The sequence below is a fragment of the Aedes aegypti genome, chromosome 2, assembly GCF_002204515.2.
Source record: "Aedes aegypti strain LVP_AGWG chromosome 2, AaegL5.0 Primary Assembly, whole genome shotgun sequence".
NCBI lineage: Eukaryota > Metazoa > Arthropoda > Insecta > Diptera > Culicidae > Aedes > Aedes aegypti.
In genome coordinates, this window is record NC_035108.1 from 448,186,578 (window position 1) to 448,213,342 (window position 26,765).

General features: G+C 36.7%; 1 protein-coding gene across 2 annotated transcripts; it reads right to left on the reverse strand.

The window, feature by feature from the left end:
* Nucleotides 1-233: 233 nt before the first annotated feature.
* On the reverse strand, nt 234-26,493 carry LOC5569805 (protein takeout). 2 transcript variants are annotated; one of them, XM_021848002.1, is made up of 4 exons: nt 26,142-26,493; nt 13,667-13,904; nt 13,495-13,607; nt 234-689 (listed from the first exon to the last, which is right to left on the reverse strand). In XM_021848002.1, the coding sequence occupies exons 1-4, from the start codon at nt 26,209-26,211 to the stop codon at nt 382-384; spliced, it is 729 nt and encodes a 242-aa protein (XP_021703694.1). In that variant the 5' UTR covers nt 26,212-26,493; the 3' UTR covers nt 234-381. The 2 variants fall into 2 exon arrangements, with proteins under 2 accessions (XP_021703694.1, XP_001653020.2); XM_001652970.2 differs by having other exon boundaries at nt 13,474-13,607; nt 26,142-26,492.
* Between the last annotated feature and the right edge of the window lie 272 nt (nt 26,494-26,765).

The window sequence follows — 26,765 nt, forward strand, 5'->3', positions numbered from 1 at the left end:
CTTCCCAGGAAATCAAGCCATGCATTGAACATAATTCAAGGCAAGTTATCAACAAATATTACTAGTATGGGATCCAATTATGCCCAATTTTGCTTGTACTAATAAATCGATCAACCTTTTATCTAGAACAATTTCGGCAGTGATTGAAATTAAGTGGACATCTAAACAAACTTACCATTGCCACAACCATCAATTGAAATCGGATTTCTTTCTGAATAATTTTATACTAAAAATTACATCTTCGTACTCAAATAGAGACTGCAAAAGGCTCACTTCTTTATTTGTACATAAATGACTACAATATAGATCACAATCATTCCCGCCAGTGCGAGACACTCCCACACTGTCTTCATGGGACCCCCCTCAATCTCCGTTCCTATACTAAACCTTTTCGGGAAACATATCGTCGATGGTGGCAGTCTTCAGCAGATTGTTAACAATTTCCGTGAATATTCTGCCCAAGTTCTTCTCCAGTCCGGGAATGATTTCGTCCAAGAAAATTCGAGAGTTTTCGTTGATCACCTGGTTGCCGACCTGTCCCAACACGGGATCCCCGTTGAACAGATTGTCCAAGTGGAAGGTTCCGCTTTCCACCTTCAGCCGGATTCCAATCCGATGGAACCGCACGTAATCCTTGCCGTCGATTTTCTCCGTGTAACCTCGGATGCGAGCCGCCAATCGGGTGTTAGCTGTTCAGAAAAAAAAGATTAATAGTAAATTAGGGGATGCACCACCCCCACAATGGGGATGATTAGATTGATTGTTGTCCAGATATGATGTTTCATCTTCCAATCTGATGTGGGTGGCAGGTAGCTTAAATCTAGTTTAACTAGTTTCAGCTTTGGAATCACAGATAGCATCAGCCTAGAGTTAATTTATATTGGTTTACAGTGGCATGTAACATCCCCAGCAATCTCGCGGCATGTGCACTTGTAAGGCGTGCTAGAAATTGGTTTGTTTTGAATATAGATACGTGAGAAATAATTGCCATTCAAATAGTTCCGACATGGGCTGATGATAGAATTCACCGATGTGAAAATAAAAACCTATAGACATACGGTCATCAGCCGGATTATTACAATTCTGGTAGTCATGTAGCGAAATTCTCACAATTTGAAGGCTAATGTTCATGCACAATAGAATTGTTAAACCAGGCTCGTTTCCGGTTGGATAATTTGCAGATGTTTGATTTTGAAACCCTATTATTGTCCAACCAAATTACAAAGGGTTTGAGAAATATTACACTATAACCAGTTAAAACCAGCGTTCAGTCGATTTTCTATTTATGTAGCGTATAGAAGAACCTCCAAATATTTGGAAATATCTATAATCAATTATTTGTTTCAAGCTCCAAAATACCGCTATTTACTTTATTGAAGGTTGCTGAATCCATTTAAAACGTGCTATAACGTCTAGTTTTTAGAATATTGGCTGTGAAAAATGTAGAGTTTGACTATTTCAGCCAAGTTGCATGCAAGTTTACCAGATTGTATGACGATTTATTTACTTGATTTGTCACAGAATTCAAACTTCATGTGTTCAACAATACTTATCAACAAAATTCATATTAATTTCGATACTTGAAAGACATTTGCTGATAGTTTAGAAAACCATTTTGTCATATAAGAGAAACAATGAGTGTTGTTCGGAGCTTGCAGGCATGTTGAAAAAATCAGTTCAATATAAATTTCAACGAGCCATTCAAACCTAATGATAGCTTGCATACAAGTTGAAGCTCTATTTTGCATGGTTGTTAGGTTAGGCCACTTAGAAGTTTGATAAATTATACTTTATATGTCATGTAATCATCAATAAACCAGTGTTTCATACAGCTTTGGCAATTGTGACGTGCTGGACCATTTCTTAAAACGACACCAGATTCAGCAACCCCAAATGTACTAGAGACACAACCCCAAATGTCTCTTGAGACACGCAAAATTATTATTTGTTTTACCCTGTGTAATGGATTTCAAACGCAAATTCTAACTGTTACCTGTTGAGTGTATCGATAAAATTGTTTATTCAAACTTGTTCAGTATTGTTTTTTTTTTTCAATAGACACCGAAACGTTAATGCTTCCAGTGCACACTGGTCCAGGAAGCTAATTTAGGCGGACATGAGGTTTTCGTCAAGATTTATTGATTTTAGAGCCATAGTTTCTTCTGAGAATATGTTCAGAATTTTCAGTACCTACTACAAAATGTACGAATCAAAAAAAACTTTTACGGTGTTCGCAAGAGTGGCGTATACGCTAACTTTTTTATTTTAACGAACCGTAAGTTGGTATGTTCAGCAAAGTTGTAGCAAATGATCATAGAAACAACTTTGCCAAACAAACTTTTTCTCGGTTTTGCTTGAGAGCCGAGATAATTAAGTATTTTTATTAAAAAAAAGTTTTTTGCTTCTTAGTGTTTTATTTTTTAGTTTTTTTGGCCTACTATGTTCTACAAAGTTTTTATACTTATCATTTTCTACAACTTTGCTGAACATACCAAAGTTGTATTTCTCATGTTTCTCATATTATTTGAGTTTTTCATCTTAAAATTAGCTGTTTTGTATGCCTTGTATCTCAACTATGAGCACCTCAAAAAATATATCTTTCCACCAAATGATTTTGCAGTCTTTCAAGTAAATGTGAGCAAAATTTGGAGAAGATGATATTTTTCTATCTCGTTTAAAATCGATTTTATTAATAGACTATATGAGATAAATCGATATTTATTGAATATTCATACATGTTCAACTCACAAAAGTCATGGCTACCTAAGCTCATGAAACCAAGGGTAACACGTGTATTTATGTAGAAATATAAAGTACCGTAAATTCGGGTGAAATTGATCAGTAGGGTGAAATTGATCACTGTGTCACACGATTTTATTTCCCTCAAATAGAGCACAGAAACCAATGCAACCTATGTAAATGAACGTTGTTTGTCTTAACTATTGTCAATTTGCATGTTGTGAAGCGTTTTGTGTTATGGAATGTTTATTTCTATTAAAATAAAAGGAAATTCCATCATCGTGTTCTGTGTGGTACTGGCAGACATCAATAAACTTATAGTTTTAAACAAGGATTTAAACATGGTGTCAACCTGAAAATTTGTAAGGATGCTTGAAATATATCCCCAAAACGAATTTCATCATCAAAATTCGTACCAATTTGTAATTTTGTTGTAATAATTGAATTTTTGGATAGATTTCATCAAATTCCTTCGGGAATTGCCTACATTTAGGCGTTTTCTGCGGTATTGCTGAAAATTAATTGCTAATTATTTCCATAAATTTTGCATTGTTAAGAATTTGGCAAGCATATTTGGATTCAGGAGGCTCAAATTAAATAAGTGAAGTTGTTTTCGAAACTAACAATAATTGTTTTAACAGGTGATCAATTTCACCCCGAAATGGAATTCCTTGATTTTTTATTTTAGAGACGATTTTCAGCACTAAAATCACAACTGTATGAAAATTTGAGTATATAAACCAATGAAGCTCACCGTCGTACTTGTTTTCCTGCATTAAGTTGTTTGGAATTGGCAACATCATAGAAGACAGACATGTAAAACAATTAAAAGTGATCAATTTCACCCGAAATTACGGTACATCGTTTTTCAGTTGTTTTCGACTAACTTGGAAGCTTCTGCAAGAAATTCATCGTCTTTTCCTCTACCAGTATTTAATCTATTCCTAAGCAAGAAAATTGGGTTGGAAGTCAACATAAGCCATATAAAATACATCTACAAAATTTACAGTTCGATTAAATTCTGTGGCATGATTTTCCCAGAATCTTCTGATGGATTCCACATTTCATGTTTTTCTTTGGTAATGCGGCATGCCGGACAACACCACTTCCTTGCAATAGTTGTAGGCGTATCAGAACGAACTTCTTCCAGCTGGTAGGAACTCAAATGGTCGTAACACGGCACGCCGCTTTTCACGGGAAGTAGATATTGTGTATTTCTTTCACTACTAGGCTGCGAAGTGCGGCCTCATAAGTGCGAAGGTGTGAATAAATATGCGGGATTGCATTGAATCCTGTTGGTGTCTTCAGAGCACTTATTCTTCGATTTACGAAGAATAAGTCCCCCGAACACCTACCCGATTTGATACAATTGCGCACTTTTGTTAGCGTTTCCGCACTTGAAAAACTTCTGCGATAGTCCAGTGGTGAAGGAAATGTAAATTTTGTAGATGAAATTCTACATTCTTAACATTAATTCGTTAATGTTGCCTAATTGAAAAAATAAAAGTTTTGACAGCGGAATCGTTTTTGGTAATGTCATTTTTAGTGAGAACCGCATTTTCTTTGCTCATATCGCTTGCAGAACTTATTTGAGACACGAATCTTCGCTCCTTAACCATTGAAATCATTGTTTCACAAACTTGACAAATTTACGCATGAAGTTAACGCAATTTTTGCAAAAATCCTCATTTTTTATAGCTTATAAATATAAGAAAGGGAAGCAACATTCATGCTTTGGAAATGTTTCATCAATAAATGATGATACCAACTTATTACGAGATGAGTCATTCCGATCAATGTTACCCCGCTGATCAATGATACCCCGGAGTACGGTACTGCTAACATGGACGGAAGTGACAAGCTTCCTCTGCTAGGTATTGGAAAAAGTGACGTCATTGCTCTTCGAAAAATGGATGTTGAAGTTGGATCAGCGAATGAGCGATGAGAACTGAAAAATTGTGATGTCTGTGGATAACTGTACGGCCCATCCGAAGATCCTTCAGGAAAAAATGAAGTCGATTAAGCTTGTACTTTTCGCTCCAAACGCAACTTTTGTTTTGCATCCTCTAGATTTAGGAATTATCAAATCTTTGAAGCAGTATTACAGATATGAGATGGTTAAAGGACGAATCTATTCAATGGAAACAGATTTGGTATATATGAGTGTTAAATAAAAGTAATTATAAATATTAGCTTCTTCAATTAACTTTTTACAGGAACAACAAGATATAACCGTTTTGGTTGCTATCAAACTTGTGTCCAAGGTATGGGGCGTTAAAGTTAAGGCAGAAACCAACCAGAACTGCTTCCGAAAGGCTGGTTTCATCTTAGAAGACGAAGATGACATTCCATTAGCAGAATTTGTTAGAAGGGAAGCGATACGAAATCAGCAGGATTTGGCACTTGCAGAAGACGAGCTATTTCCTGTTGATACTGTGGTACCGTTTTCTGACTATTGTGATATTGATAGGAATGTCATATGCAGCGAGATGATGACTGATAATGACATTCTCGAATTTGTTACTGGAGGAGACCTCGCACACGATGAGCCCAAAGATGTTTTATCAACCACATTTGACAACATGGAGTCTTTAGAACCACCACTCGAGATTACTGCAGAAACTATAAAATCGACTTCAAAAACAATGGAGTTACTATTACACTCAACAGATAATGTTCAAATCGAAATGTTTGAACATTTTTTTAAAGTTGAGCAGTTTCTTTCCAATCGATACATTTCCCATCAACAACTGGGATTGGTGGTCCAATGGCTACCGCTTCTGCTTCATAAGCAGAAGGTCATGGGTTCAATACCAGGCCCGTCCCTTTCCTCATACTTTGTAGTTGTATCTTTCACTTGCTTCTATCTACCACTCTTAAGAGGAAAATAACCATCATCGTTTTGCAAATTTTCAAAACCAGTTTTTTTGCTCAAATTTTAAACAATCTTCATAAAAATCTATCATTACATTGCGCTTACTATCTGTAATGCAATGATAGATTTTAATGAGGTTCACTTAAAATTTGAACGAAAAAACTGGTTTTTAGTTTTCGATGATTGCTGATGATTGAACGATGGATTCTTGAGCCTTAATATATCACAATTGATCTATCACAGTTCATAGCATTTGCTAGAACCCGAGACGGACAAAACAATCGTTTCCCTACGCTTACATTCTTCCATCACTAGAGCACCTTTCCTAACGCCTGATACATAGGCAGTCTGCTAACCAAACAGCAAGCCTCTCTGCTATAAAAAAATACCTCACCCCTTCACCCTTCCTGCATGAACTGGCGTAGATGCAGTGGTATATACGGTCTACCGTGGGAGCCAGTGAATGCATCATCAACTCCTTCCCTTTCCTCCCATTGGTCTGCAATCTGACGTGGCAGGCACCATTGTTGCCTAAAAATAGAAGATCACCAGCACTTATACACTAAGGGTGTCTGTTAATCCCAAGCAGTCATCTGGTTGGTTCCTTGTGTAAGTGCAGCTGATCTGGCGATACTGGAGTAGCAACCACGGGCGGCCTATCAAGCTCAAGCTCAAGCTCAAGATACATTTCCCATCAACAACTCTAATTTGCGATTTTTATTGAATATCGAATAATTAATCAATAATAATAAAATATATAAAACCACAAATCTGCTTGCTTTTGATTATCTCCTTTGCATTTGTAGTGTAATGCATTATAAAAGTTTAAAAATCCATTTTTTGTAATAATTTTTCACATGACACTAGGTACATTATTGGTAATATCACATAGCAGATTGTGTGCTTTTAAAGTTAAACATGAAATACACGTATTCTTCCAAATTAAGCATATTAAATAATTAAGATTAACTAATACTTTTATTGATATAAAATGTGTCTTGCCTAATCTTTTAATAACGAACACATACACTCCCGTGCATAAGTTTGGGTTCACCCCCTAAAAAACATGCAAAAGTGTTCAGTCCATGTCTCTGTGATTACACGTCCAATTCAAACTCTTTAAGCCGCATTCCAAAGGCAAAGAGTTATTCTTACTTCGTATGTATTTTTCCAAAAACATTCTTCGAACTTTGTATACTAAATATGTACTTAAAATTATGACATTTTTCAAAAAACAGACTGAAAAAACATTACTAATTTCCTCAGCATTGGATCGACCAAAATTTTAAAACATGGTGTATTTAGAATCGCTATCTTATGTTCTTTGAAAAGCACTCATGAAATTTTTGCGGAAAAATCTGAAAAATATTCAAAATCAATGAAACAGTCAGTCAAGTCATCGTGCAAAAGTTTGGGTTCACCCCTCAGTATGGTGTATCGTGCAAAAGTTTGGGTGTATACTGATCGGTCTTAGCCGTCTAACTAGACACCCAAAAAAAATAAAAGCTGTGTACATGCACTACAATTTGTTGTTTTACAGATAACTGCTGTATGTACGCTGTGTAACAAACGACAAAGCGCTTCTTATTTATATATTTAGCAGCATAACAAAACATATTGCATAGAAGCCGCCGGATGAATGATGGGGACTTTTATTCCACAACATTAGGTTGCTACTGCTTAAGGTGTTGAGTTACAGCTTTGTAAAAGCAGCAAAAGCGATAAAAGACGAAATATAGTCAGCTAAGATTTGTAGCTGCAAATTGTTTGCGTTATGGTTGAATTAACGCTAATCGTTATATTTTTGACAGGTTTCATTTTTTTGCAGCGTTCGCTGCTTCAATTCAACAGTTATACATCAGAAAGCAAATAATCTTGGCTTATAGCGCTAAAATTGTTAGTTGGGAAAAGCCATTTTCTTGTAATTTGAGGACGGGTGAAATTGATCACCGTGTGACACGATTTTATTTCTTACCAATAGAGCATCAATATCAAAGTAACCCGACCTTCGTTTGACTTATTTATTGTCGAATTGTTTGTTAAGAAAGTTTTTGTGTAAAATAATGTTTATATCTATTAAAGTAATGTAAAATTCCAGAATCATGTTCGTTGTGGAGTTGATAGACATCCATAAACTTCTAGTTCTGAGCCAGGTTTTGAACATGGTGTCAACCTGAAAGTTTGTGAGGATGCTGCTAATGCCCGAAACCAGAAATTGAATTTCTGTCTGATCCTAGGAAATTCTTTTGAAAATTGCCCAAATTCCACCGTATTCTTGAAATTTTAATTTTCAATATTTCCATAAATATTGTGTTGTTAAGAATTTAGCAAGCATATTCGGATTCAGGGAGCCGAAATTAAGTAAGGGAAGTAGTTTTTAAAACTAACGATTATCGCCTTGACAAGTGATTAATTTTACCACGAAATTGGATCCCCCGATTTTCAATTTTAGAGATGATTTTTTAGCATTAAGGTGAAGATGAATCGAAGCCAAAGTTCAAATTTTCAAGAGCACGGATCTGGAGAACCAATCCGTTTAAGCTGAAGGCTTAATCGATTGGTCACTAGCATTCAACAATTTTGAGACAATAGTTTACATGAACAACACTACCAAAAAATCATGCCCCCCCCCCCTTTCTCCACAGAAGATTTAAGCAAGAAAACAGGTTTTTATACTGACTTTGTCAAATTTTTTAGAAGTGTGCCCATTTCTGCAAAATAAACAAGTTACATACTATCAGTATCGCAAAAATATTTTTCGAAATTAACTACTTTGTTTTAGTTTCGACATATGCTGCAAAAATGTGTTTTTTTGACTTGTAAGAATTAGGAATATGACATCAGGATCCACGAATCTAGTTAGTAGGAGGACTGGTGGCATGACGCGCCGTTTAAGGAAGGAAGCAATTTTAACTCTTTATTCATGATCTGATAGACTAATATGTTTTCAATCATATAGTAAAAACCGCCATCCTTATTATTTTTTCTGGAGTTAATGAATCAATTTTCAAAAAGTGCGTTCTTATCTACATTTTTATATATTGCGGGGTAAAACGCGCCACCTGAGCACGGCGTTAGCAATCATGATTTAATACCGGGTACCCCCTTTGGTTTGACCACATTTAATCTGAACATTTTTTAATCTGTACCCCATTAATTTGCACATCGTTCAGATTAACCCGTATAGGCCTGAGTGAAAGCAAAAATACTGAAACCCTCACCACTCAGCGAATTCTTAACGGATTCAAATGATTCTTTGTCAGTTCACTGGCCCACATTTCTAGTTTCTAAAAGTAGCCAAAGGAATTCGGATATATTCCTGTGGCCGGAGTTATTCCAGTGGGTCACTGGGTCAAGTCGGGTAAAAAAGTGCTATTTTTTGGGACATGCCAAGTTACCTTTATTTATTTGCAATGACAATAATTTTAATTTGCATAAATCATTAAGATTTATGGGGGCCCAGATAGCCGTAGCGGTAAACGCGCAGCTATTCAGCAAGACCAAGCTGGGGGTCGTGGGTTCGAATCCCACCAGTCGAGGATCTTTTCGGGTTGGAAATTTTCTCGACTTCCCAGGGCATAGAGTATCTTCGTACCTGCCACACGATATACGCATGCAAAAATGGTCATTGGCATAGTAAGCTCTCAGTTAATAACTGTGGAAGTGCTTATAAGAACACTAAGCTGAGAAGCAGGCTTTGTCCCAGTGGGGACGTAATGCCAGAAAGAAGAAGAAATCATTAAGATCTGATATTCAACATTATAAATGAAGTGTTTTGCACCGTTTAAAATATACCGGATGTGGCCATTCGGACGTAATGCCCGGAAGAACCGGCTATATATTTGTTGGATACTAAACCGTTTTAATTCTCGAAAAGTAGAAATCAAACATAATTGTGCACTGAAATTCGTTCCCATGAGCTTGGCACAGATGTTCAGATACAAATTGGCCAGTATATCGTAAGTTTGAGGCGTCGCGGGACCCAAAAATGGTCATTTGTAGGATTAATCAAATGCAAAACTCATAGTTATCGAATTCAATCATTTCTCAAAAGGTTTACACTGATGCAATTTTCTTAAAATGCCGTCATATAGTGGCCACATTATAGCCGATTCCGGAAATTATCTGTGACTTGAAAGTTGTCTACCTCCAGGGGCACAAACGCACAGTACTCTTTTCACCCAACCTGACCCAGTGACTCACAGGAAAAACTCTGGCCACCGGAATATTTCCGCGTTCCTCTGCTCACTTCTAGATACAAGATATGTGTGCCAGTATACTGACAAAAAATCATTTGAATCCATTAAGAATTCGCTGAGCGGTAGAGGTTTTAGAATTTTTGCTTTCACTCAGGCCTATACGCGTTAAAAATGGTTCAAACGTCATTTAGCTCATGGAACGGAGTAAAGTGAAATGGAACGCTGTGGAACGGAGCGCAGAATCAAAACAAAACATTGAAAGAGGTAACCAGAAACACGTTTCTAGGGTGACTAGATGTTCAAATTAAAAATGAACCCCGATGGTTTGCATGAGGTACCGTTCAAATTAGCGAGGGTGTACGGTAGTCCATTTTACGAGACGTTTGAACAGCTGATCACTTAGTTTATGAATGAAATTTTGACAGTAGGTGGTGTCGTAACGTGTGAAAGTAACAGCAATATCATCAGTGTTGCCGTTTCGTAAAATGGACTATATACGTTGCATACATAAGGGCGTTTGATCAGATGTTATTGCAGCGTTGCCAACCTTCCAGGTTTGTCTGGAATATTCCAGACTTTTGAGGCCCCATTTTGCAAAAAATCTGGAAGTTCCAGATAAAATTTGTAATGAATTTGTAAGGTTTTGTAAATAATTTGTAAGGTTCTCCATATACGACATAAGCGATCCAAACTTTTCTAGACAAATTTTCAACATCTTCCAGATTTTTGAAAAATTAACTTGGCATCCCTGTGTTATTGTTTAATTACAGTATGAGTATGCTGATACGAAGAATTCGGATTTGTAAGGTTAAAATTTGCACGTTACTCCTTGCTGGAATTTGAATGTAAACGGTTTTTTTTTTTGTGTTGTGCCCCACAAGTTGATTGTAGTTTAAGTCCTTCAATACGCTTTTCAAGCAGCCATTCCATGAAAACCCAATCTAGTGGGTCTCCGAATTCCGTGAAAATTTGCTATTTTGTTCCTTATCCGAGATAAGGATACACGTGTTTTTGGATTTTTTTTATTTTTATTAGGGTAACCATTTCCAAAATCGCGATTTTGCAAAATTTTTATTGAAAAAAAAAAATTTTGTCCGCTTGACCGATTTTTAATTTTCTTGGACGGCCGATTTCCATTCTTTTTTTATGGAATGAAAGCTAAAGATTTCAACTTTTCAGCAAAGATTTTTACAGTTGGTTTGAATTACCCGGACACTACTATAAAAAAAAAATTGAAAATTATTATCTCGTTTTTTTTAAAAGTGTTCGATCCAGCTCGGTAATAACATTTTCTAACAGCTTACTGAAGAGCGCAACCTCACATTACCCCCAACATAAGATTTGATTCAAAATTTAAACCATCCCACAGTGCGTTCCTCCATAGACAAAAATCAAATTTCAAGTTTTTTTTATTCGGCGATAATAAATATCCACAAGTGTTCATAGATAACATCCGCTATTGAAACAAGTATTGACAAACTATACAAAGCACTAAAACTACCACAATAAGCGTCGAAAGTGACAGTTGTCGGAGTAGCAGAAAAACTTAATTTTATCACAGGTTTTCAGCATTCCTTTCAACTAGTACGGAGAGTGTTGAAACAAAATTATTCAATCAAAATCTAAGAAAGAGCATGGCTAAAGGTTGTTAAAGTTTATTTGATGGGATAAGCACATCAATTTTAACTTTGAACATGAGAAATCGGCACGGTGAGTTGGCTATGAAATCAAACTTATAAAATACTAATATGTAACTTTGATTATCGATTAAAAAAAAGTTCCACCGAGTTCCAACCTAAATCACTCACAGTAATGTTTTTAAAACTGTGCTCTAAGAGGTCTGAATGACACAGCTGCAACTCCTTCAAACTCTTCGGATTTTTGACTATTTTTAGGTAAACTCCTTTACCTTAAGTAAAAAACAAGTTGTTTGTGATGAAAAATCCGAAAATCTTGCAACGTTATGTGGTCTCTGCCGAACCAGACATTACAATAGAGCAAGTTTATGCTTAAAATAATATATTATATAAGTAGTTTCCAAGATTTTATTCAAATTTTATATTAAATACCCGAAAATTAAAAAAAATGCGTTCTTGTTTGCATATAGGCGACCAAGTCACTTTTGCAGCTACAAGTGAGAAGAGACGTATTTGCAAATAACTTCTTGCATCATTATGAGTAATAAAAATACAAATTGCAAGGTGTTTCTTGGAAATAATGGAATTGGCGCTTGGGACAGTTTTGCTGTTATGCGTATATTATATGTCATTTATCCAAATTGTAGCTCCTTAATCAAGAACCAACTTTCCTTTCCATACCAAGGTGATCCAATGGCTTGATCTTCCAGTTTTGATTTTTGTCCCCCATCTCCATACATTCAACGAACTTTTCATCCGAGAAGAGGCAAAACTGATTGACGAACAATTTATTTGAAGACATGTCTAAAATCAACGAGGCCTGAGAAAAATAAATGCTGCCAAATTGTCGTTTCGAACCATTGTACATTGGTACGTTTGTCTCAATAATGATTGGATAAATATATAAACTCTGTTTTTCAGTCAAGCATTCAAAAAAGAGTTTTGGGAGTCTGATATGCTTAAGAAAACGGAGTTTATGTTTTTATTCGAAGTTTTTTTTTAAGCATAACAGACTAAAAGTCATAAACCAGAAATAGCAAAATAGTTGAATTCATCAAGAAACATAATATAAGTTACCTCGATATGTAAATAAACAATTAACTGGCTATTCATATTCAACTATTTTTAAGCGACTTTAATTGATTTAGCCTATTTAAAGCAGAGTTTGTTCTACAACTTTTCCGAAACGCCGTTCTAATATTAAAATTGTCGAACAACGCTGCATGAATAAAAATAACCAAGGCAGTAAAAAAGATTGTTCCTCTGACTCACCCTGTACAAGCTGTCAGCCCCAGCCAATATTGACAGCATTTATCTGAACTTGACAACAAAGTTCGCCTACAGGTATACTACCCCAGTGTTGCGCACATTATTCAAATCAGACAGCATGTTGTTATTGAGAACAGGTTCGTAGCTGCAGCGCATTGGAATCACTGCTCTCAGAATAAAACGGGTAATTACAGCCACTGTAAACGGTGAAACATCTAGTCTAAAAATTGCGCCATAATACCGTTTTGATTCATATTACGGACACTTAAGGCCTCAGTGAAGTATAACCCAGCTTGGACCATACAAAATAAATCATTCTTTATGATTTTTCAGCGTTATCGAGAGTCGGAAGCCCTTAACTTTCGGATGGTGGGTAAAGAATACGCGTCCGAAACTTGAATAATTTTAAATAAATCAAAACGTGTGGCCTTTTCATGATTCTTATTCCGGACGCTCCCTCACTTTTGCCTCATATTCCGGACGCTTTGATTCGAATTACGGACAGCACATGATAATCATTAATGGAACAGTCAAATCATCAATTGAAATCGTTCAACCACTTAAGAGACGTCTAAGGTAGTTGGGAATTATAAATTTGCAATGATAATAATGAAAAAAACCTAATAAAACGAGCCTCGAAAATGAGAACTTTTGGACGGCGAAAATTGAAACATTTCGTGTGAAATGTTTCCCATACAAACGAGAGTGTCCGGAATTTGAAGCTGTCCGTAATATGAATCAAAACGGTACTTACTGAGCGATCCTTTCAAATCACCCTTTCCTTGCAGATTCAGCAGCAACATTTTCATCTTGAGCGAGTATTTTCCGGTAAAGTTCAGCTTAGGAATGTTCACAGCCAGATCGAACGACAGATTCATCGGTTTAGATCTACAACATTGGGAAAATATTATACAAAATCACATTGGACATAATCCATTCACACTTACTGCAATCGCTCAACCTTAAACTTGCTGCACCCATAGACATCTAATTTGTTGAACACCGCCTGGAAGTCCTGTCCCCGTTGCATCTTGATCTGTTCGATGTAGAGCGGTTCCAGTTTGGGGATGTCGAATTCCTTTCCGAAGTTTCCGGCCGCCAAGTTGGGCCGGATGATGTCAACCGCATCGATAATACACTGGTCGACTTTGGGATCGTTCCGGGAGCAGACTTTAATGGTGCTGGCTGTGAGCAGTAGAATTGGAAACGAAGCAAAGAAGTGGGGATGATAATTAATGGAAATGGATTTTTATTTCGTGTGGCGCGACGATGCGAAAATCAAGACAAAAACAAAAATGACCGTGAACTTGAAAGGGTATTCGGCGAATTAAAATCGGAAGCCGATATCTCCATATGTGGCGCATTAGCGCTAATTTATTATCGGGTTTAGAATGGTGAATTTCGAAGTTGTTTGTAAACAACTCTTGTTACGCAATATTCCTGCTGGAGTGTGACGTTGATGTGCCCGAATGTAACATTGGTCAAGGTGAAAAAGAAGAGGATAATGGTAAAAGAGATTGGGATGGGAGCTAATTTGTTGGCAAATAACATATGGGCATATATTATCAGTTGGAATTCATTACTGCCAAAATTTTTGAAATGTCTGCGGAAGCAATGATGAATCTGATCCAGAATGAGCTTAAACTATAAAAAGTCGTGCTTGATAATCTTCGATTTGTTTCATACATGTTTCCAGTGTGATAGAATAAACGTTTTCCATAGATAATGCTAACATTTTCGTTGAAGAGCAACAAGAGTTTTCACATGCAAGTTGTGGATAACCTACACAGTTCGAACGAAACGTGTAAATTTCTGAGACATATAATGCACATAATTGGAGCGGGGATTATCATGGATATTTACATGATATTTCATGTAAACTTCAATTATATATGATGTAATCCAGCAGGATCCTCTGTGGTTACATGACACATAACACATTTTTACATGATTTCAGACTTAAATTTACATGACTTCATGTTTACATCGCATAAATGAAGTTTACATGACGTGCAATCTTCATAATTTTTAACTGTGTAGGGCTAGATAGAAATATTATTCACATCTTTTTTATGAATAAAATTTAAAAAAATAGTTTAAAAAACTTTATTTTGACAAAGCTTTGTTTTTATTGTTGGAATTTCACCATACAATCTTGAAAGGAAACAAATTAATCGGAAAAAGTTTCATGATGAAGACCTTTTATTAATAAATTTAGATTTTCAATATATGATATTATGAATTACTCTTTAGAATTGTCCATTTCGAGTAGTTTCAAGTCAAAATATATTTTTTTACTGATAAAATGAGTAATTTTCATTCAAACCACAACAAATTACCAAGCTCTATTGAAAAGAAATAAGAAATTATAATTAAAAGTGACTTCGTTACAGAAATCGCAATTAAAAATAAAATTCGGTCAATCTTATCTTTGCATCTTAGGGTCATACCAATAGTACCAAGAGCCGCATAACTAAGAACAAATATTTATTCAAAACCAAAAAATAAAGCCCGCGGCATTATTTTTACGTCATCTTAAGGTGATTATAAAACGAAGCCAAACTTCGAATTTTCAAGTGCACAAGACGAGAAAATCTGACAACAGTTCGCTTTGAAAATTAATCAAAATGCTTGCTTGCTGGTGGTGATCAATGGGATAGATTTTCAATTGCGGAGCGCTGTTTGGTTCTCAAGTCTTGTGTTCTTGAAAATTTGAGGTGTGGCTTCGTTCTATAATCACCTTAAAGCTTTTCATTCTGATTTTGTGGAAACAATGTGAAACTACGAAAACTCTTATTTTGGTACTCAATATCGCTTGCGCCACTATAGAAGGAGTACGATGGTGTTCAGGCGGCGAAGACGTGCGCGAAAGCGGTTCCTCTTTTAAATGCATTGTTCTCGATAATATGGAAGAAATTTCTAAAAAAAAGTAGCGGATAGTGCGTGTCGGTGGATATAGGAAGGAATTTTCATAGTGTATAGTGAAAAATTGTGAAATTATGGCATTTTCGAGGTGTTTAATCAATTTTGTAATGGCTTGGCCGATGTGAAGTGAAAAAAAAACTGGCATAGTCAATGTATTGGTGTTGTCGTGTGGGTGGAGTGAAGTGAGGGGTTTCTTTATTTGAAGCTTGAATGATGTTGTTGTAATGGGGTTCAATGGTGTTGAATGAATTGCTGTCAGTTGTCATTTACAGCATTTCATAAATATTTCGTAATATGGTCGTTTTATTCAAGAATGTATGTATAATCATGTGGTTGAAATGAGCATCGAATTTTCTGGAAGCAATGGGTACTTCGGATCAGTAAGTGTGTGTGCGTGAAACTTAGCGCATCAAGCATTATGTTGTCATGACAACGACGAAATGTTGTGTTAGAAGTGGAGGAACCTGAAGCTGTATGCCGACGACATAGTAACGCGACGCGTCAAGTGGGGCGTGAGGCGTTCATCGTGCGATTTACATATAAGCATATATGTGACATTGTGACGCCTTGTTGAATCGCGTGGGTTAGATCTACATTTCCTACCATTAAGGGAATATCCATTATTTACGTAACACATTCTTATGACCATTTTCTGTATGAAAATAAAAAAAAAATAGCGTAAGAAATCTCAATCTTATTAAATTTTGCGTGAAGTAAACACAATCATTAATGAAATGTTTCGCGAGTGCAGTATAGCATATAGTGTAAATTGGAAACCTTAAGAAAAATCAAACCATCATTGATCATCGGAGAGTTCATCCAGTTCATCAAGTGTTACAAATCTGCAAGGGGTTCCAACTAACTTGGTGAGATTGTTCTAATTTATATTGTATTTATTTATCTTTTTATATCATATATAACTGGGTTGGGAGGGACCACAAGGGCACCCGAATGAAGCGACTTGGACAGGGAGCTTGGGACTGCCTCCTCCCTGTTGTTAACATTTCGTGGATTGAGGGCGGGCTCTTCGATCCCATCTATTGGGAGTATTCTGTAAATCGAGGGCTTGATTGTACAATTGTTCGTGAAAACTTTCTTCTGGAAGGAGATTCTTTTCCCCTGCCGCGGGTTTCGTGCAAGTGTCTCTGCTTGCGGGTCCGCACATCCGTTTTTGGCCCTTCATACAGGAGACTGACTGCTTACGAACAACAGAACAATCTTGATCAAATCGCTTTTCAGATTATTCCAGTGCTATAGGCAGATGCCTTGCTACAATAGATGGTAGAACCAAATCATCATCATCATCAATATCGCTTGCGCCACTATAGGAACATGTATGCCTATAGTAGCACTTTTTCTGATTTTTGTTCCTATACAGAGGCGCGTCCATGTTCGAAACCATGGGAAGGACAAACGTTGGCAAATATTTTGTACACATTGAAGCTAAGAAAAAAAAATTACCCTATAGATTCCGAAACTGCAAATTGAAAGTTACTATATTTAAGGGGCTTAAACGCAAAGGGTACCAATCGTTACCACAAAGCTTTCCGTTTTAAAAGGGCTGCCTCTGAGTACCTTAAAAAATAGAATATTAAAAACCTGTTGCCTGAAAAAAAGAGACCTGAAAAGAATCAAAACGAAGCCGAAAAAAGACTAAACAGGCAGCAAGAAAACAAAACGAAACCTAATAAAAGCCATAAACAAGAGTTTGATTTGGATTATTTATGCCATCAGAGCAGATATTTCTTTAAGATCTAAGATTTTTCGCGAATTCCTCATGATATTACGAAAAGTATTACTGTTCATATTACTGTATATGTATTTTCATGATCTTATCTACTGATTTTATCGGAAACTATTTCAGGTATGTTCATCTATCAGTTCGGCATTTTCTAAAGGTGTACATTTAGCTATTATTTCTCAAGGAATATTCCTAGGGAACTTCTCCAAGTATTTTGATTCGGATGCTTCAAGAATTCAACCAAGATTTTCCCAAGAAGTGCTGCAGAAATGGTATTTCTCCAAAGAATGTTTCGGAAATCATAAAAATTCCTACACCTTTTTTTTAGAATTTTTTCAAGAAAGTCAGAATTTCTCAAAGATTTTATCCAGTGATTTATCAATAGATTTCTCTGAGACATCCTTCTAGATTCCAGGTGAAAACATCTTCTCTAGAATGCCTAGAGGAATTTCGAATTGTCTTTCAGGATTTATATAAGCTTTCAACTATATATTTATCTAAAGATACATTCAGCAGTTGCTCTGCAGAATACTTCTAAGGTCCTACAAAAATTCGTCTACTAATTCTATGAGTTTTTCTAAAGTAAGTTATTTTCAAAAATTCTTCCAGGAATGTCTCCAGGGAAACACCAAGAATGTTTTTCTGGTAAATAAATCCGTGAGGTATTTCTGAAGAAAATCCTAAAGTAACCTCTGATAAAACCTGTGTAAGTTTCAAAATCATCCTTAATGGAACTCCTGGACTTACGAGGAAGTTTTGGACGACGACAGAATTTATCTGAGCTAGTTTGACTCGAACTAGATAACCAACACTACTCCCGAGGTTTAAAAAAAATGGAAGACATAAAACTAAATTGCAATCGACTGCCATTTTCCGATAATTTGATGACGTATTTCGGTAAAACAAAAACCAAGTGTTCAGAGTGTGAGTCTGTTCGGAATTTGAGACAAAACAGTAATTTGCTGCGATAATCAAAAAAAAATCAATCGAATCTCGGGATAGTATTTCGCAGGATTTTCTAAAGGAATTTCTCGAAAAACATAGGACAGAATCTCGAAAGAAATTGTGTATGAATGATTGGAGGAATTATTGCGAAAATTACAGTAATAATACCTGAGGATTTCTGTTGATCTTGTTTTGATTTTGTTTTTGTTGAATCGTGATTAGGACAATCCTTTAACTGTCCTACCCAATTTTTTTTGTATGTAATAGGAGAACTGGGTGTAAAATGCGCCGTTGTTTTGCACGAACGACGTGCTTTGAGACGCTGTTTTTCACCCGAAATAATGGAAAATGTATTAAAATGCTTCTCTACGTATATTTTTGAGTGTTTTCCTGGCAAAAATCGTGAAAAACTCAAAAAAACGTTTTTTGCTGTTTTCGTTGTAATTTTGTGATATTTTCTAGGTCATTTTTCAGGCTGATAAACAACAAAACTTTTGAAACTATCACCGAGAATCGACTTGTGCACTCCCATAGTTTGTATTCCATGCGAAAAAAGTGTTGAATTTGTCCTTAAAAAGCGTATTGAAGGACTTAAACTTTAATCAACTCGTGGGGCAAAACGGCCACACCTATTTCATAAACAGCCGTTTGAATTCAAATTCCAGCAAACGTAATGCCAAGCTGTAGTTACGTGCCAATTTGAACCTTACAAATGCACATTTTTCGAATCAGTATGTATACTATAATCGAACAATAACATCTGATCAAACGCCCTTATGTATGCAACGTATTTGCAAGCATGATTGCGCATGCGTGCGCGCGAACGACTAACGCCGAGATCATGTGGCGCGTTTTACCCCGCAACAAATAAACAGGCAGATAAGCAAGCATTTTATAAAAATTGATTTATTAACTCCAGAAATAAGAAAATGGATGGTTGTTTATACTATTTGATAGGAAACATGTTTGTCTATGAGATAATGAATAAAAAAAGGCTTATAATAATGCTCTTCATAGCTAAAAACGCTTCCTTCCTTAGAGGGCGCGTTTTACCCCCAGTTACCCTAAATCAATTTTTATAAAATGCTTGCTTATCTGCCTATTTATTTTTTGCGGGGTAAAACGCGCCTCCTGATCTCGGCGTTAGTCGTTCGCACGCACGCATGCGCAATCCTGTATGCATATACGTTGCATACATAAGGGCGTTTGATCAGATGTTATTGTTCGATTATAGTATACATGCTGATTCGAAAAATGTGCATTTGTAAGGTTCAAATTGGCACGTAACTACAGCTTGGCATTACGTTTGCTGGAATTTGAATTCAAACGGCTGTTTTGGTGTTATGAAATAGGAGTGTCCGTTTTGCCCCATGAGTTGATTAAAGTTGAAGTCCTTCAATACGCCTTTTAAGGATAAATTCAACACTTTTTTCGCATGGAATGTAAACTATGGGAGTGCACAAATCGATTCTCGGTGATAGTTTCAAAAGTTTTGTTGTTTATGGGCCTGAAAAATGACCTAGAAAATAACACAAAATTACAACGAAAATAGCAAAAAAAACTTTTTTCAAGTTTTTCACGATTTTTGCCAGGAAAACACTTTGAAATATATATAGAGAAGCAATAAATGAAAGCTTATAATGGTGTTCTTCATAACTAAAATCGCTTCCTTACTTAGACGGCGCGTTTTACCCCCAGTTACCCTACATATCCTACCTGCCCTACCTACGTCACGTGCCAACAAATTTTGTTGTAAGAGAAGCAAAACAACCCAACCGTGGGTAAAAACAAAATCCAGTTTACTCAAATTAGAGTTAAAAGAACGCTCCAGTCGGTGGAACTTTTTCGTCAAATGGAAAGTCCATCACTGGACTACTGAGTGTTTAGTGTTGTCCGTTGCCTATGTTGGTGATCGTCCAGTCCAAGATTAATTGAAGGGAGGTTCAGTGATCTAAGCAGTCAGTGGGTGCGAGGTGTGGTCAGCTGCGAGGGGGTGAAAAGTGACAGCTGGTGAGTCGGCGAGGTAAGTGGAACGATTGCGAACACAAAAACCCGTGGAATTGTGTTCCATCGATTTCCAAAAGAAGGAGAGCGACGCTCATCGTGGGTCGCGTTCTATGGCCAATATGATGGTTGGTCACCACAGCAGAAAATCTTGTGGCAGCTGTTTTAGCAGAGTATCCAAATTTTGATGCAGTGGTGGTGAAAACCTATATCAAAATAAGAACAATTGCCCGGATGCGGTTAAAGAATCTAAGAGCAGAAGGATTACTGTCCATAAACTCAAATGCCGATACTGGAACGTTAAAACGATTACACGAAGATGATGGTAGCTCAAAGAACTCGAAACGCTCGAATATTAACGAGAAGAAGAAAAAGCCCGTCAATAAGAGTTATTTAATAATAAAGTACAAAAAACTATCCTCCAAGTAGCATAAGTCGTAGTTGAAGTAAATTTTATTATGATTTGTTCGTAGATTAAGACATAGTTTCTAGTCCTTATTATTTGTTACCACCATAAATACGAGATGATTAATTATTATATGCTTTAAAAAATCAACCTGTTTTTTTTTACTCTTTTTCGCAATAGTTCAAAATACTCTCCAAATGGTAAGAAAAAATAATATCAGGCATAGTTCGCTGGTGTACTACACAGCGCATCTTACTCGACTTAGTTCCTACGCAAAGATTTGGAGAAACTCCATTTTTTTCGTGTCGAAAATTCCGATTTTCAACTGTGTGAATGATATTTAATTGAAACCATTTGACACGATGTTGAAACAAATTAACTGTAGAACTCATACAAGTGTTTCAATTGAGGCTGCTTTGAAAGATTCAGTATACGCAACCTCATCACAATTTTGCAATCCAACGCCTCGATATTCTGAGGTCCGTTCGTTAGTCATATATCCAATTTCGTTGTCTTCTATTTTGTGATCTTGTCAGGTCCGTCACACTCGGGCTCAGATTGGGTACCACTTCTAGTACTGCATTTGGTCCCTCGGTTGTGCAAAAGGTACCCAAGTTTGACAGATCGCAGTACACTTTTTACGGCATTCTAGATTACCTAATGAGCCATAATTTTGGGCAACTGCAAGGGACATGGAGGTCTTAAATGTGTCTTTGGTCTTGTTCTAAACATGCTTACGATTTGAGGCACCCCAGGTTCGTTACAAGACCATAGAACCATTCAAACGAAATTTCTTTCCTTTTCCATGGTCTGCTATTAATGACATTTCAGTACACGTACGAAACAAAACAAAGTGGTCGGTGAAATAGTGAATTTCATTTCATGGCATGCTGGTTCATTTCGCGAAAACAAAGTGGCCAGGTGTCATATTGTTTTCCAATATGGCGGATCAACCAATTTGACACATCGTATTACCTCCCTTTCAGATACCTTGGTCCAGTCTATGCAGCCTTTGGCTGAAGACGGTGTGAATTGTCTTATTTAATTTCTGTACAGTCTGAAGACTCGACTTCTAGTACACGACACTGAAGACGGCCTTACAGTTGAGGTCGAAATACGCGTATCTGTCAAAGGGCAAAGGGTACAAACTCTAGTGTAATTAAATGGTATAGTACTAAATTCGGTTTTTTCATCTACTTATAGGTATTCTACTAAACAGCTCGAAGATTTATTATCCTCCAGGAGTTCCTTAGGAAGTTCCCCAAAAGTTTCTTTACCAATTCCTAAAGGAGTTCGTTCAGGAATTCCTACAGGAGATCCTTCAGGAATTGGCGAGCGAGGAATGGAGAGATGCGGCCACGAACCGAGAGTTGTGGCGTGAAATTGTTGATTCAGTGCTATCAGTTTAGATCAGGGTTTCTCAACCAGAGGTCCGCAGAACCCTAGGAGGCCGTGAGGAGCTCTAATGGGTCCGCGAGGCCATTGAGAATAAGTGTCATTTATCTTGATTAATGAATAAATGTGATGAATATGATCCTAATATATTATTACCCAGTTGCAAATTTTGCGTCATTCAAATTTTTTGAGGCGTTAGGGCCTTTTTTGTTTCTTGCGACTATAATAATACTGGGAATTTACCTTCAATGTCATTCTGTCGGCTTGAAATAGCAGGCCAGAGATTATTAATTAACGCAGATCCGCTCTAATTCAATTCAGTGTGGTCCTGAAAATAGTTTAATTCTTGGCAGATTTTGCAAGCTTCCTGGCAAGATCCTCCAAAAATTTCTCAGTACTTTGGCGGCAAGATTTTGCACCGCTTTTGCAAAAAACATTCGCGGGAGTCTTGCGAATCTTTCATTAAGTTTAAAAGTAAAATTTTCGATCAATTTTTGTATAAGTGATCTTTGGTAGATTTCTGCGAAGATTCCTAACGGACATCTGACAAAGCTTTCGAAGATTTCCTGGCGGAATTTTTGACAAATTCTCCCCACAGCAGATAATCTGCTTCATAGAAGCCCATCAACAAGTCTCTTAAAATATTAAATGCTGAGCATCCAGAGCTGATTATTTCTGATGAAAACTTCAATTGACTCCTGGGATTTTTTTTTTTTTTTGAAGAATTGATCCCAATTTAGCCCGATTTAGAGAGTTTGGGCTATTATGAAACGGAAGCGAACAGCGAATGGAAGTACTATAGTAGTGAAGTAGTGAAAGTATTATAAAACCTGACATTGCAATTTACTGAAGAGTTTGACCTTTGGATGGAGAAAAATCCACAATGTTAAAATGAATAATGAAGATGCCCAAGTGGTTATCCTACTTGCACTACATTATTTTTTTTGCTAGAGTTTGTCAACATTGTTTATGGAGGTTCCTTGTCATACTTTTGAAAAGATTCTAGTAGCCAGAAATCTACAATTCTGGCTTATTTTTAAAGGATCATAGCAGAATTCTTGCATTTGATTGATTTGAAGAACATTTATTTTTAGAGGTTCGCGAGACGTTTGTAAAGCTTCAAAAGGAGTTGCAGCACCGAAAAGGTTGAGAACCACTGTTTTAGGTGTTAACTAAATAAATAAATGAATCCTTCAGGAATTGCTGGTATCTTCAGGAATTCTTCCAGGTGTATGATCTTCAGGAATTTCCCCAGGTGTTCCTTCACGAGTCCCACCAAAGATTCCTCAAAGCATTCCCCCGGGGATTCCAACAGTAATTCCTTCAGAACTTTCTTCGGGAACTCCTGCAAGAAGTGTTCACAGATTTCATCAGAAATCCTCCAGATGTACCTTCAGGGATGCCTACAAAAATGCCTTCACAGGAATCCGTCCAGAGATTTTTCCAGGGATTACTATAGGAACTTCTTCATTCTTTCGTGAATTCTCCAGGAATTTCCGCCGGGATTTTTCCAAAAAATCTTTTAAATATTCCTCCAGAGATTTTTCCAGAAATTCCAACAGAAATTTTTTCGATTATTATTGCTTAGATTCCTCCAAGAAATTTGTAAGGGATTCCTTTAAAAAATTGTTAAGGAATTCCTCTTGCAATTTCTCCAGGTATTCTTCCAGATATATCTTACAGGGATTCATTCAATTATATATCAATGGATTCCTACAGGAAGATTTTCTCCATGCATCCCTCCAGGTTAATCGAGAAATTTCACAAAAAAATGTCTTTGGAAATTGCTTTGGATTTTCCCAAAGGAATCCTTCAGTAAATTTACGAGGAATTTCTTTGGAAGTTTTGCGATGAATTTCTACAGTAATTTCCTAAAATGAGACATCTCACCAGAACATCTCTGGCGATTTTCTCAGATAATCTCCCAGTAGTTTTATCTCAATAATCAAAAACTCTTCATAGATTCTCCTGAATAAATCCCTAGAGGAATTCTTTGAGATTTAAGTGGAATTTTCGGATATTCGGAAAAATCTTGTGAGAAATTTTTGAAGGAAGCCCCTGAAGAATTCCTGAAAAAATCCATTGGGAAATTCTGAGGAGGACGTTCTCTGGAGGAATCATTGAAGGAATTTTCTGAATCCCTGGATAAATTGCGAAGTGTTTATTAAAGGAATCCCTAGTAGAATTACTGTTAAATCTCTTGAAAAAATCTCATGAAGAATTCTCGGAGGAGTCTTAGGAGGTATTCCTGGAAGAATTTCTGGAATATTGTCTAAATTACTTCTTGGTGAAATCCTGATTGAATCCTTGAAGGAAATACTGGAATCCATGTAGAAGTTCTTGAAAAAAATCTCTTACTTCTTATCAAAATGATGTTAAAGAAATTTCTTGAGAAATACATTAAGTAGCTTTTGGAGAAATTCCTGAGAAAATCCTTAGAGATATTGCAGGAGTAATTCTTGGAAGAACCGCTGAAGGAATCCCTGGTCGATCTCTGGACGAACATCAGCGAAAATCCTCGGAGGAATTCCCGTAAAAGTCTCTACAGGAGTCCTTTAAAAAAAATATGGAATATGACAATGCAAGAGGATGTACATTTCAGGAACAAGCATAAAGTGCAATAATAGTGCCCAAATTTGGAAGTCATAAGAACACTTGTTTAATTATGATTCGTGATTTACGGCTAACCAGCCAAGAAGAAGTTTAGCAACTACCGAAAAACTAAACATTACGTATACATTGAAATTGGATTAAATGGACAAATTGGCGTGAAATTTGCGAAAAAATTATACGTCTTGTCGGTGAAAATCGCTAGATAGGGCGCGTTACCCATACACCACGAGAGGACTCATGGACGCAGAAGTTAACCTGAATTCAATTTCAGCTAAATTACCACGTGGTGCTCTTTCGCAAAGCGCACCTCTTTCGGAAGAATTAGATGCCCATCCAAACACATCGCTACTTATTGTATATGCAATGCCTAGCCCGGTATAGTACTAAATTAGGTTTTTCGTTTGTTTATTTCATTATTTGACTTTGCCTTCCTTGTTACAAATCTTACCGCATTTGATATTTGCATTTCAAACACACACAGCAACGAATTACAATTACGAAATAAGGTGAAAAGTTAAAAAAAACTAAATATGAAAAATTAAGCCACAGATAGTTTCAATTCGACGTGTTATCACAGATATATTGACAAAACACTTTTGTATGTTTTTCAGCTTTGATGACCCCAAACTTTTTCACGAGAGTGCCAAAAAATTGAAAAAAAAAATTGGAGAGGTAGGCATCATTTCTAATTTACGCGACTAAGAACACAGTTCAATTAAAAAGGAGCTCTAGTATTTTAGGAAACATTATTAAGCAAAAGCAAACTTTTTAAGATATGTGCGCTTAATAAACTTAAAACAATAAATATAGATTATTTTATTTACTATTTCTTTAATTAAAAATTTACTACGTCTTCAAAGACAGGAGTCAGCTATTGTGAAATTTTGATTCTGAATGCTTCACATTGAAACACAATTTAAATATTTCAGAAAACAACTAGGAATCAACTTTCCATGATTTCATATTCTGTACCTCAATATTGAGCTTTAGAGCCATAGTAAAACTGGGGTTCATGGCAACCTCGATGGTCATTTAAGCCGCAATGGCATTGGCTTTGTATTCTACAACTCGATGGTCCCTTCAATACAGAATAATGGGAATTTCACTCTATTCTAATTTAGGCATGTTTAACTCTCGAGCTATATCTATCAAATTAAAACAAACATTATGTTTGTGTCTGCCACTGGAAATCACATAAAAGTACACAACGATACATAAAAAGAATTAGTCATAAACGCACAATGGCTTATCCCACCAGTCAACCCTTCAACTATAAAATGCACCCATGTTTCCCATTTCCCACTAATTACGATCCATGTTATTCAATTGTGTTTTCGCAAGGCCACGATTAAATTCCGATCTTGTTCCAGCGCCCTAACGGAAAATCACTTACGCAGTGCACCGCTTACTGCATCAATTACAACGACTAGCGTTATCACACTTATCACAACCAATCGATTCATTTCTGCTGCTGTTCACTGTTCGATCACTTCCGGAAGAACTTTTCACTTTTCACTGATTTATCGTTCGTTATCACACTATCACTTTCTTCCAGTATGGATCGAAGCAACCAAAGCCCGCTTCTGTTGCTTTCTGCCACTATCGAACTGGCCAACTGCGATCTGTTTTCAGGCGTTGATTTCCGTTCCAGGAGGTCACCGGCCACCCTTTCGTGTGCCCTCTGTCTACCGATTCCTGTTTGCTATTGGCAGCGTGCCGTTGCTGACTGAACCCACTTGTGCCCGCCTCCGAACTATTTATAGTGCCTAGGCCTTTTTTGTTGTTCTTCCGAGGGTTGAGCCGAGCCGAGCCTCGCCGGGACGGAACTTGGCCGGCGTTTGTTGTGTGTGATCGTGATTGTTTTTCCATTTTTTGATACAACAGATTTCACACAGCGAAAGATCCCCCCGCCAAATTCAGATTGAGCGGCACCGGCAAGAATGTTGAAGGCGCCACGCTCGGGAATCTGCTGTTGGCTGAGTTTTTCGCGCTTTTGCCATTATGTTCTGAATCATCT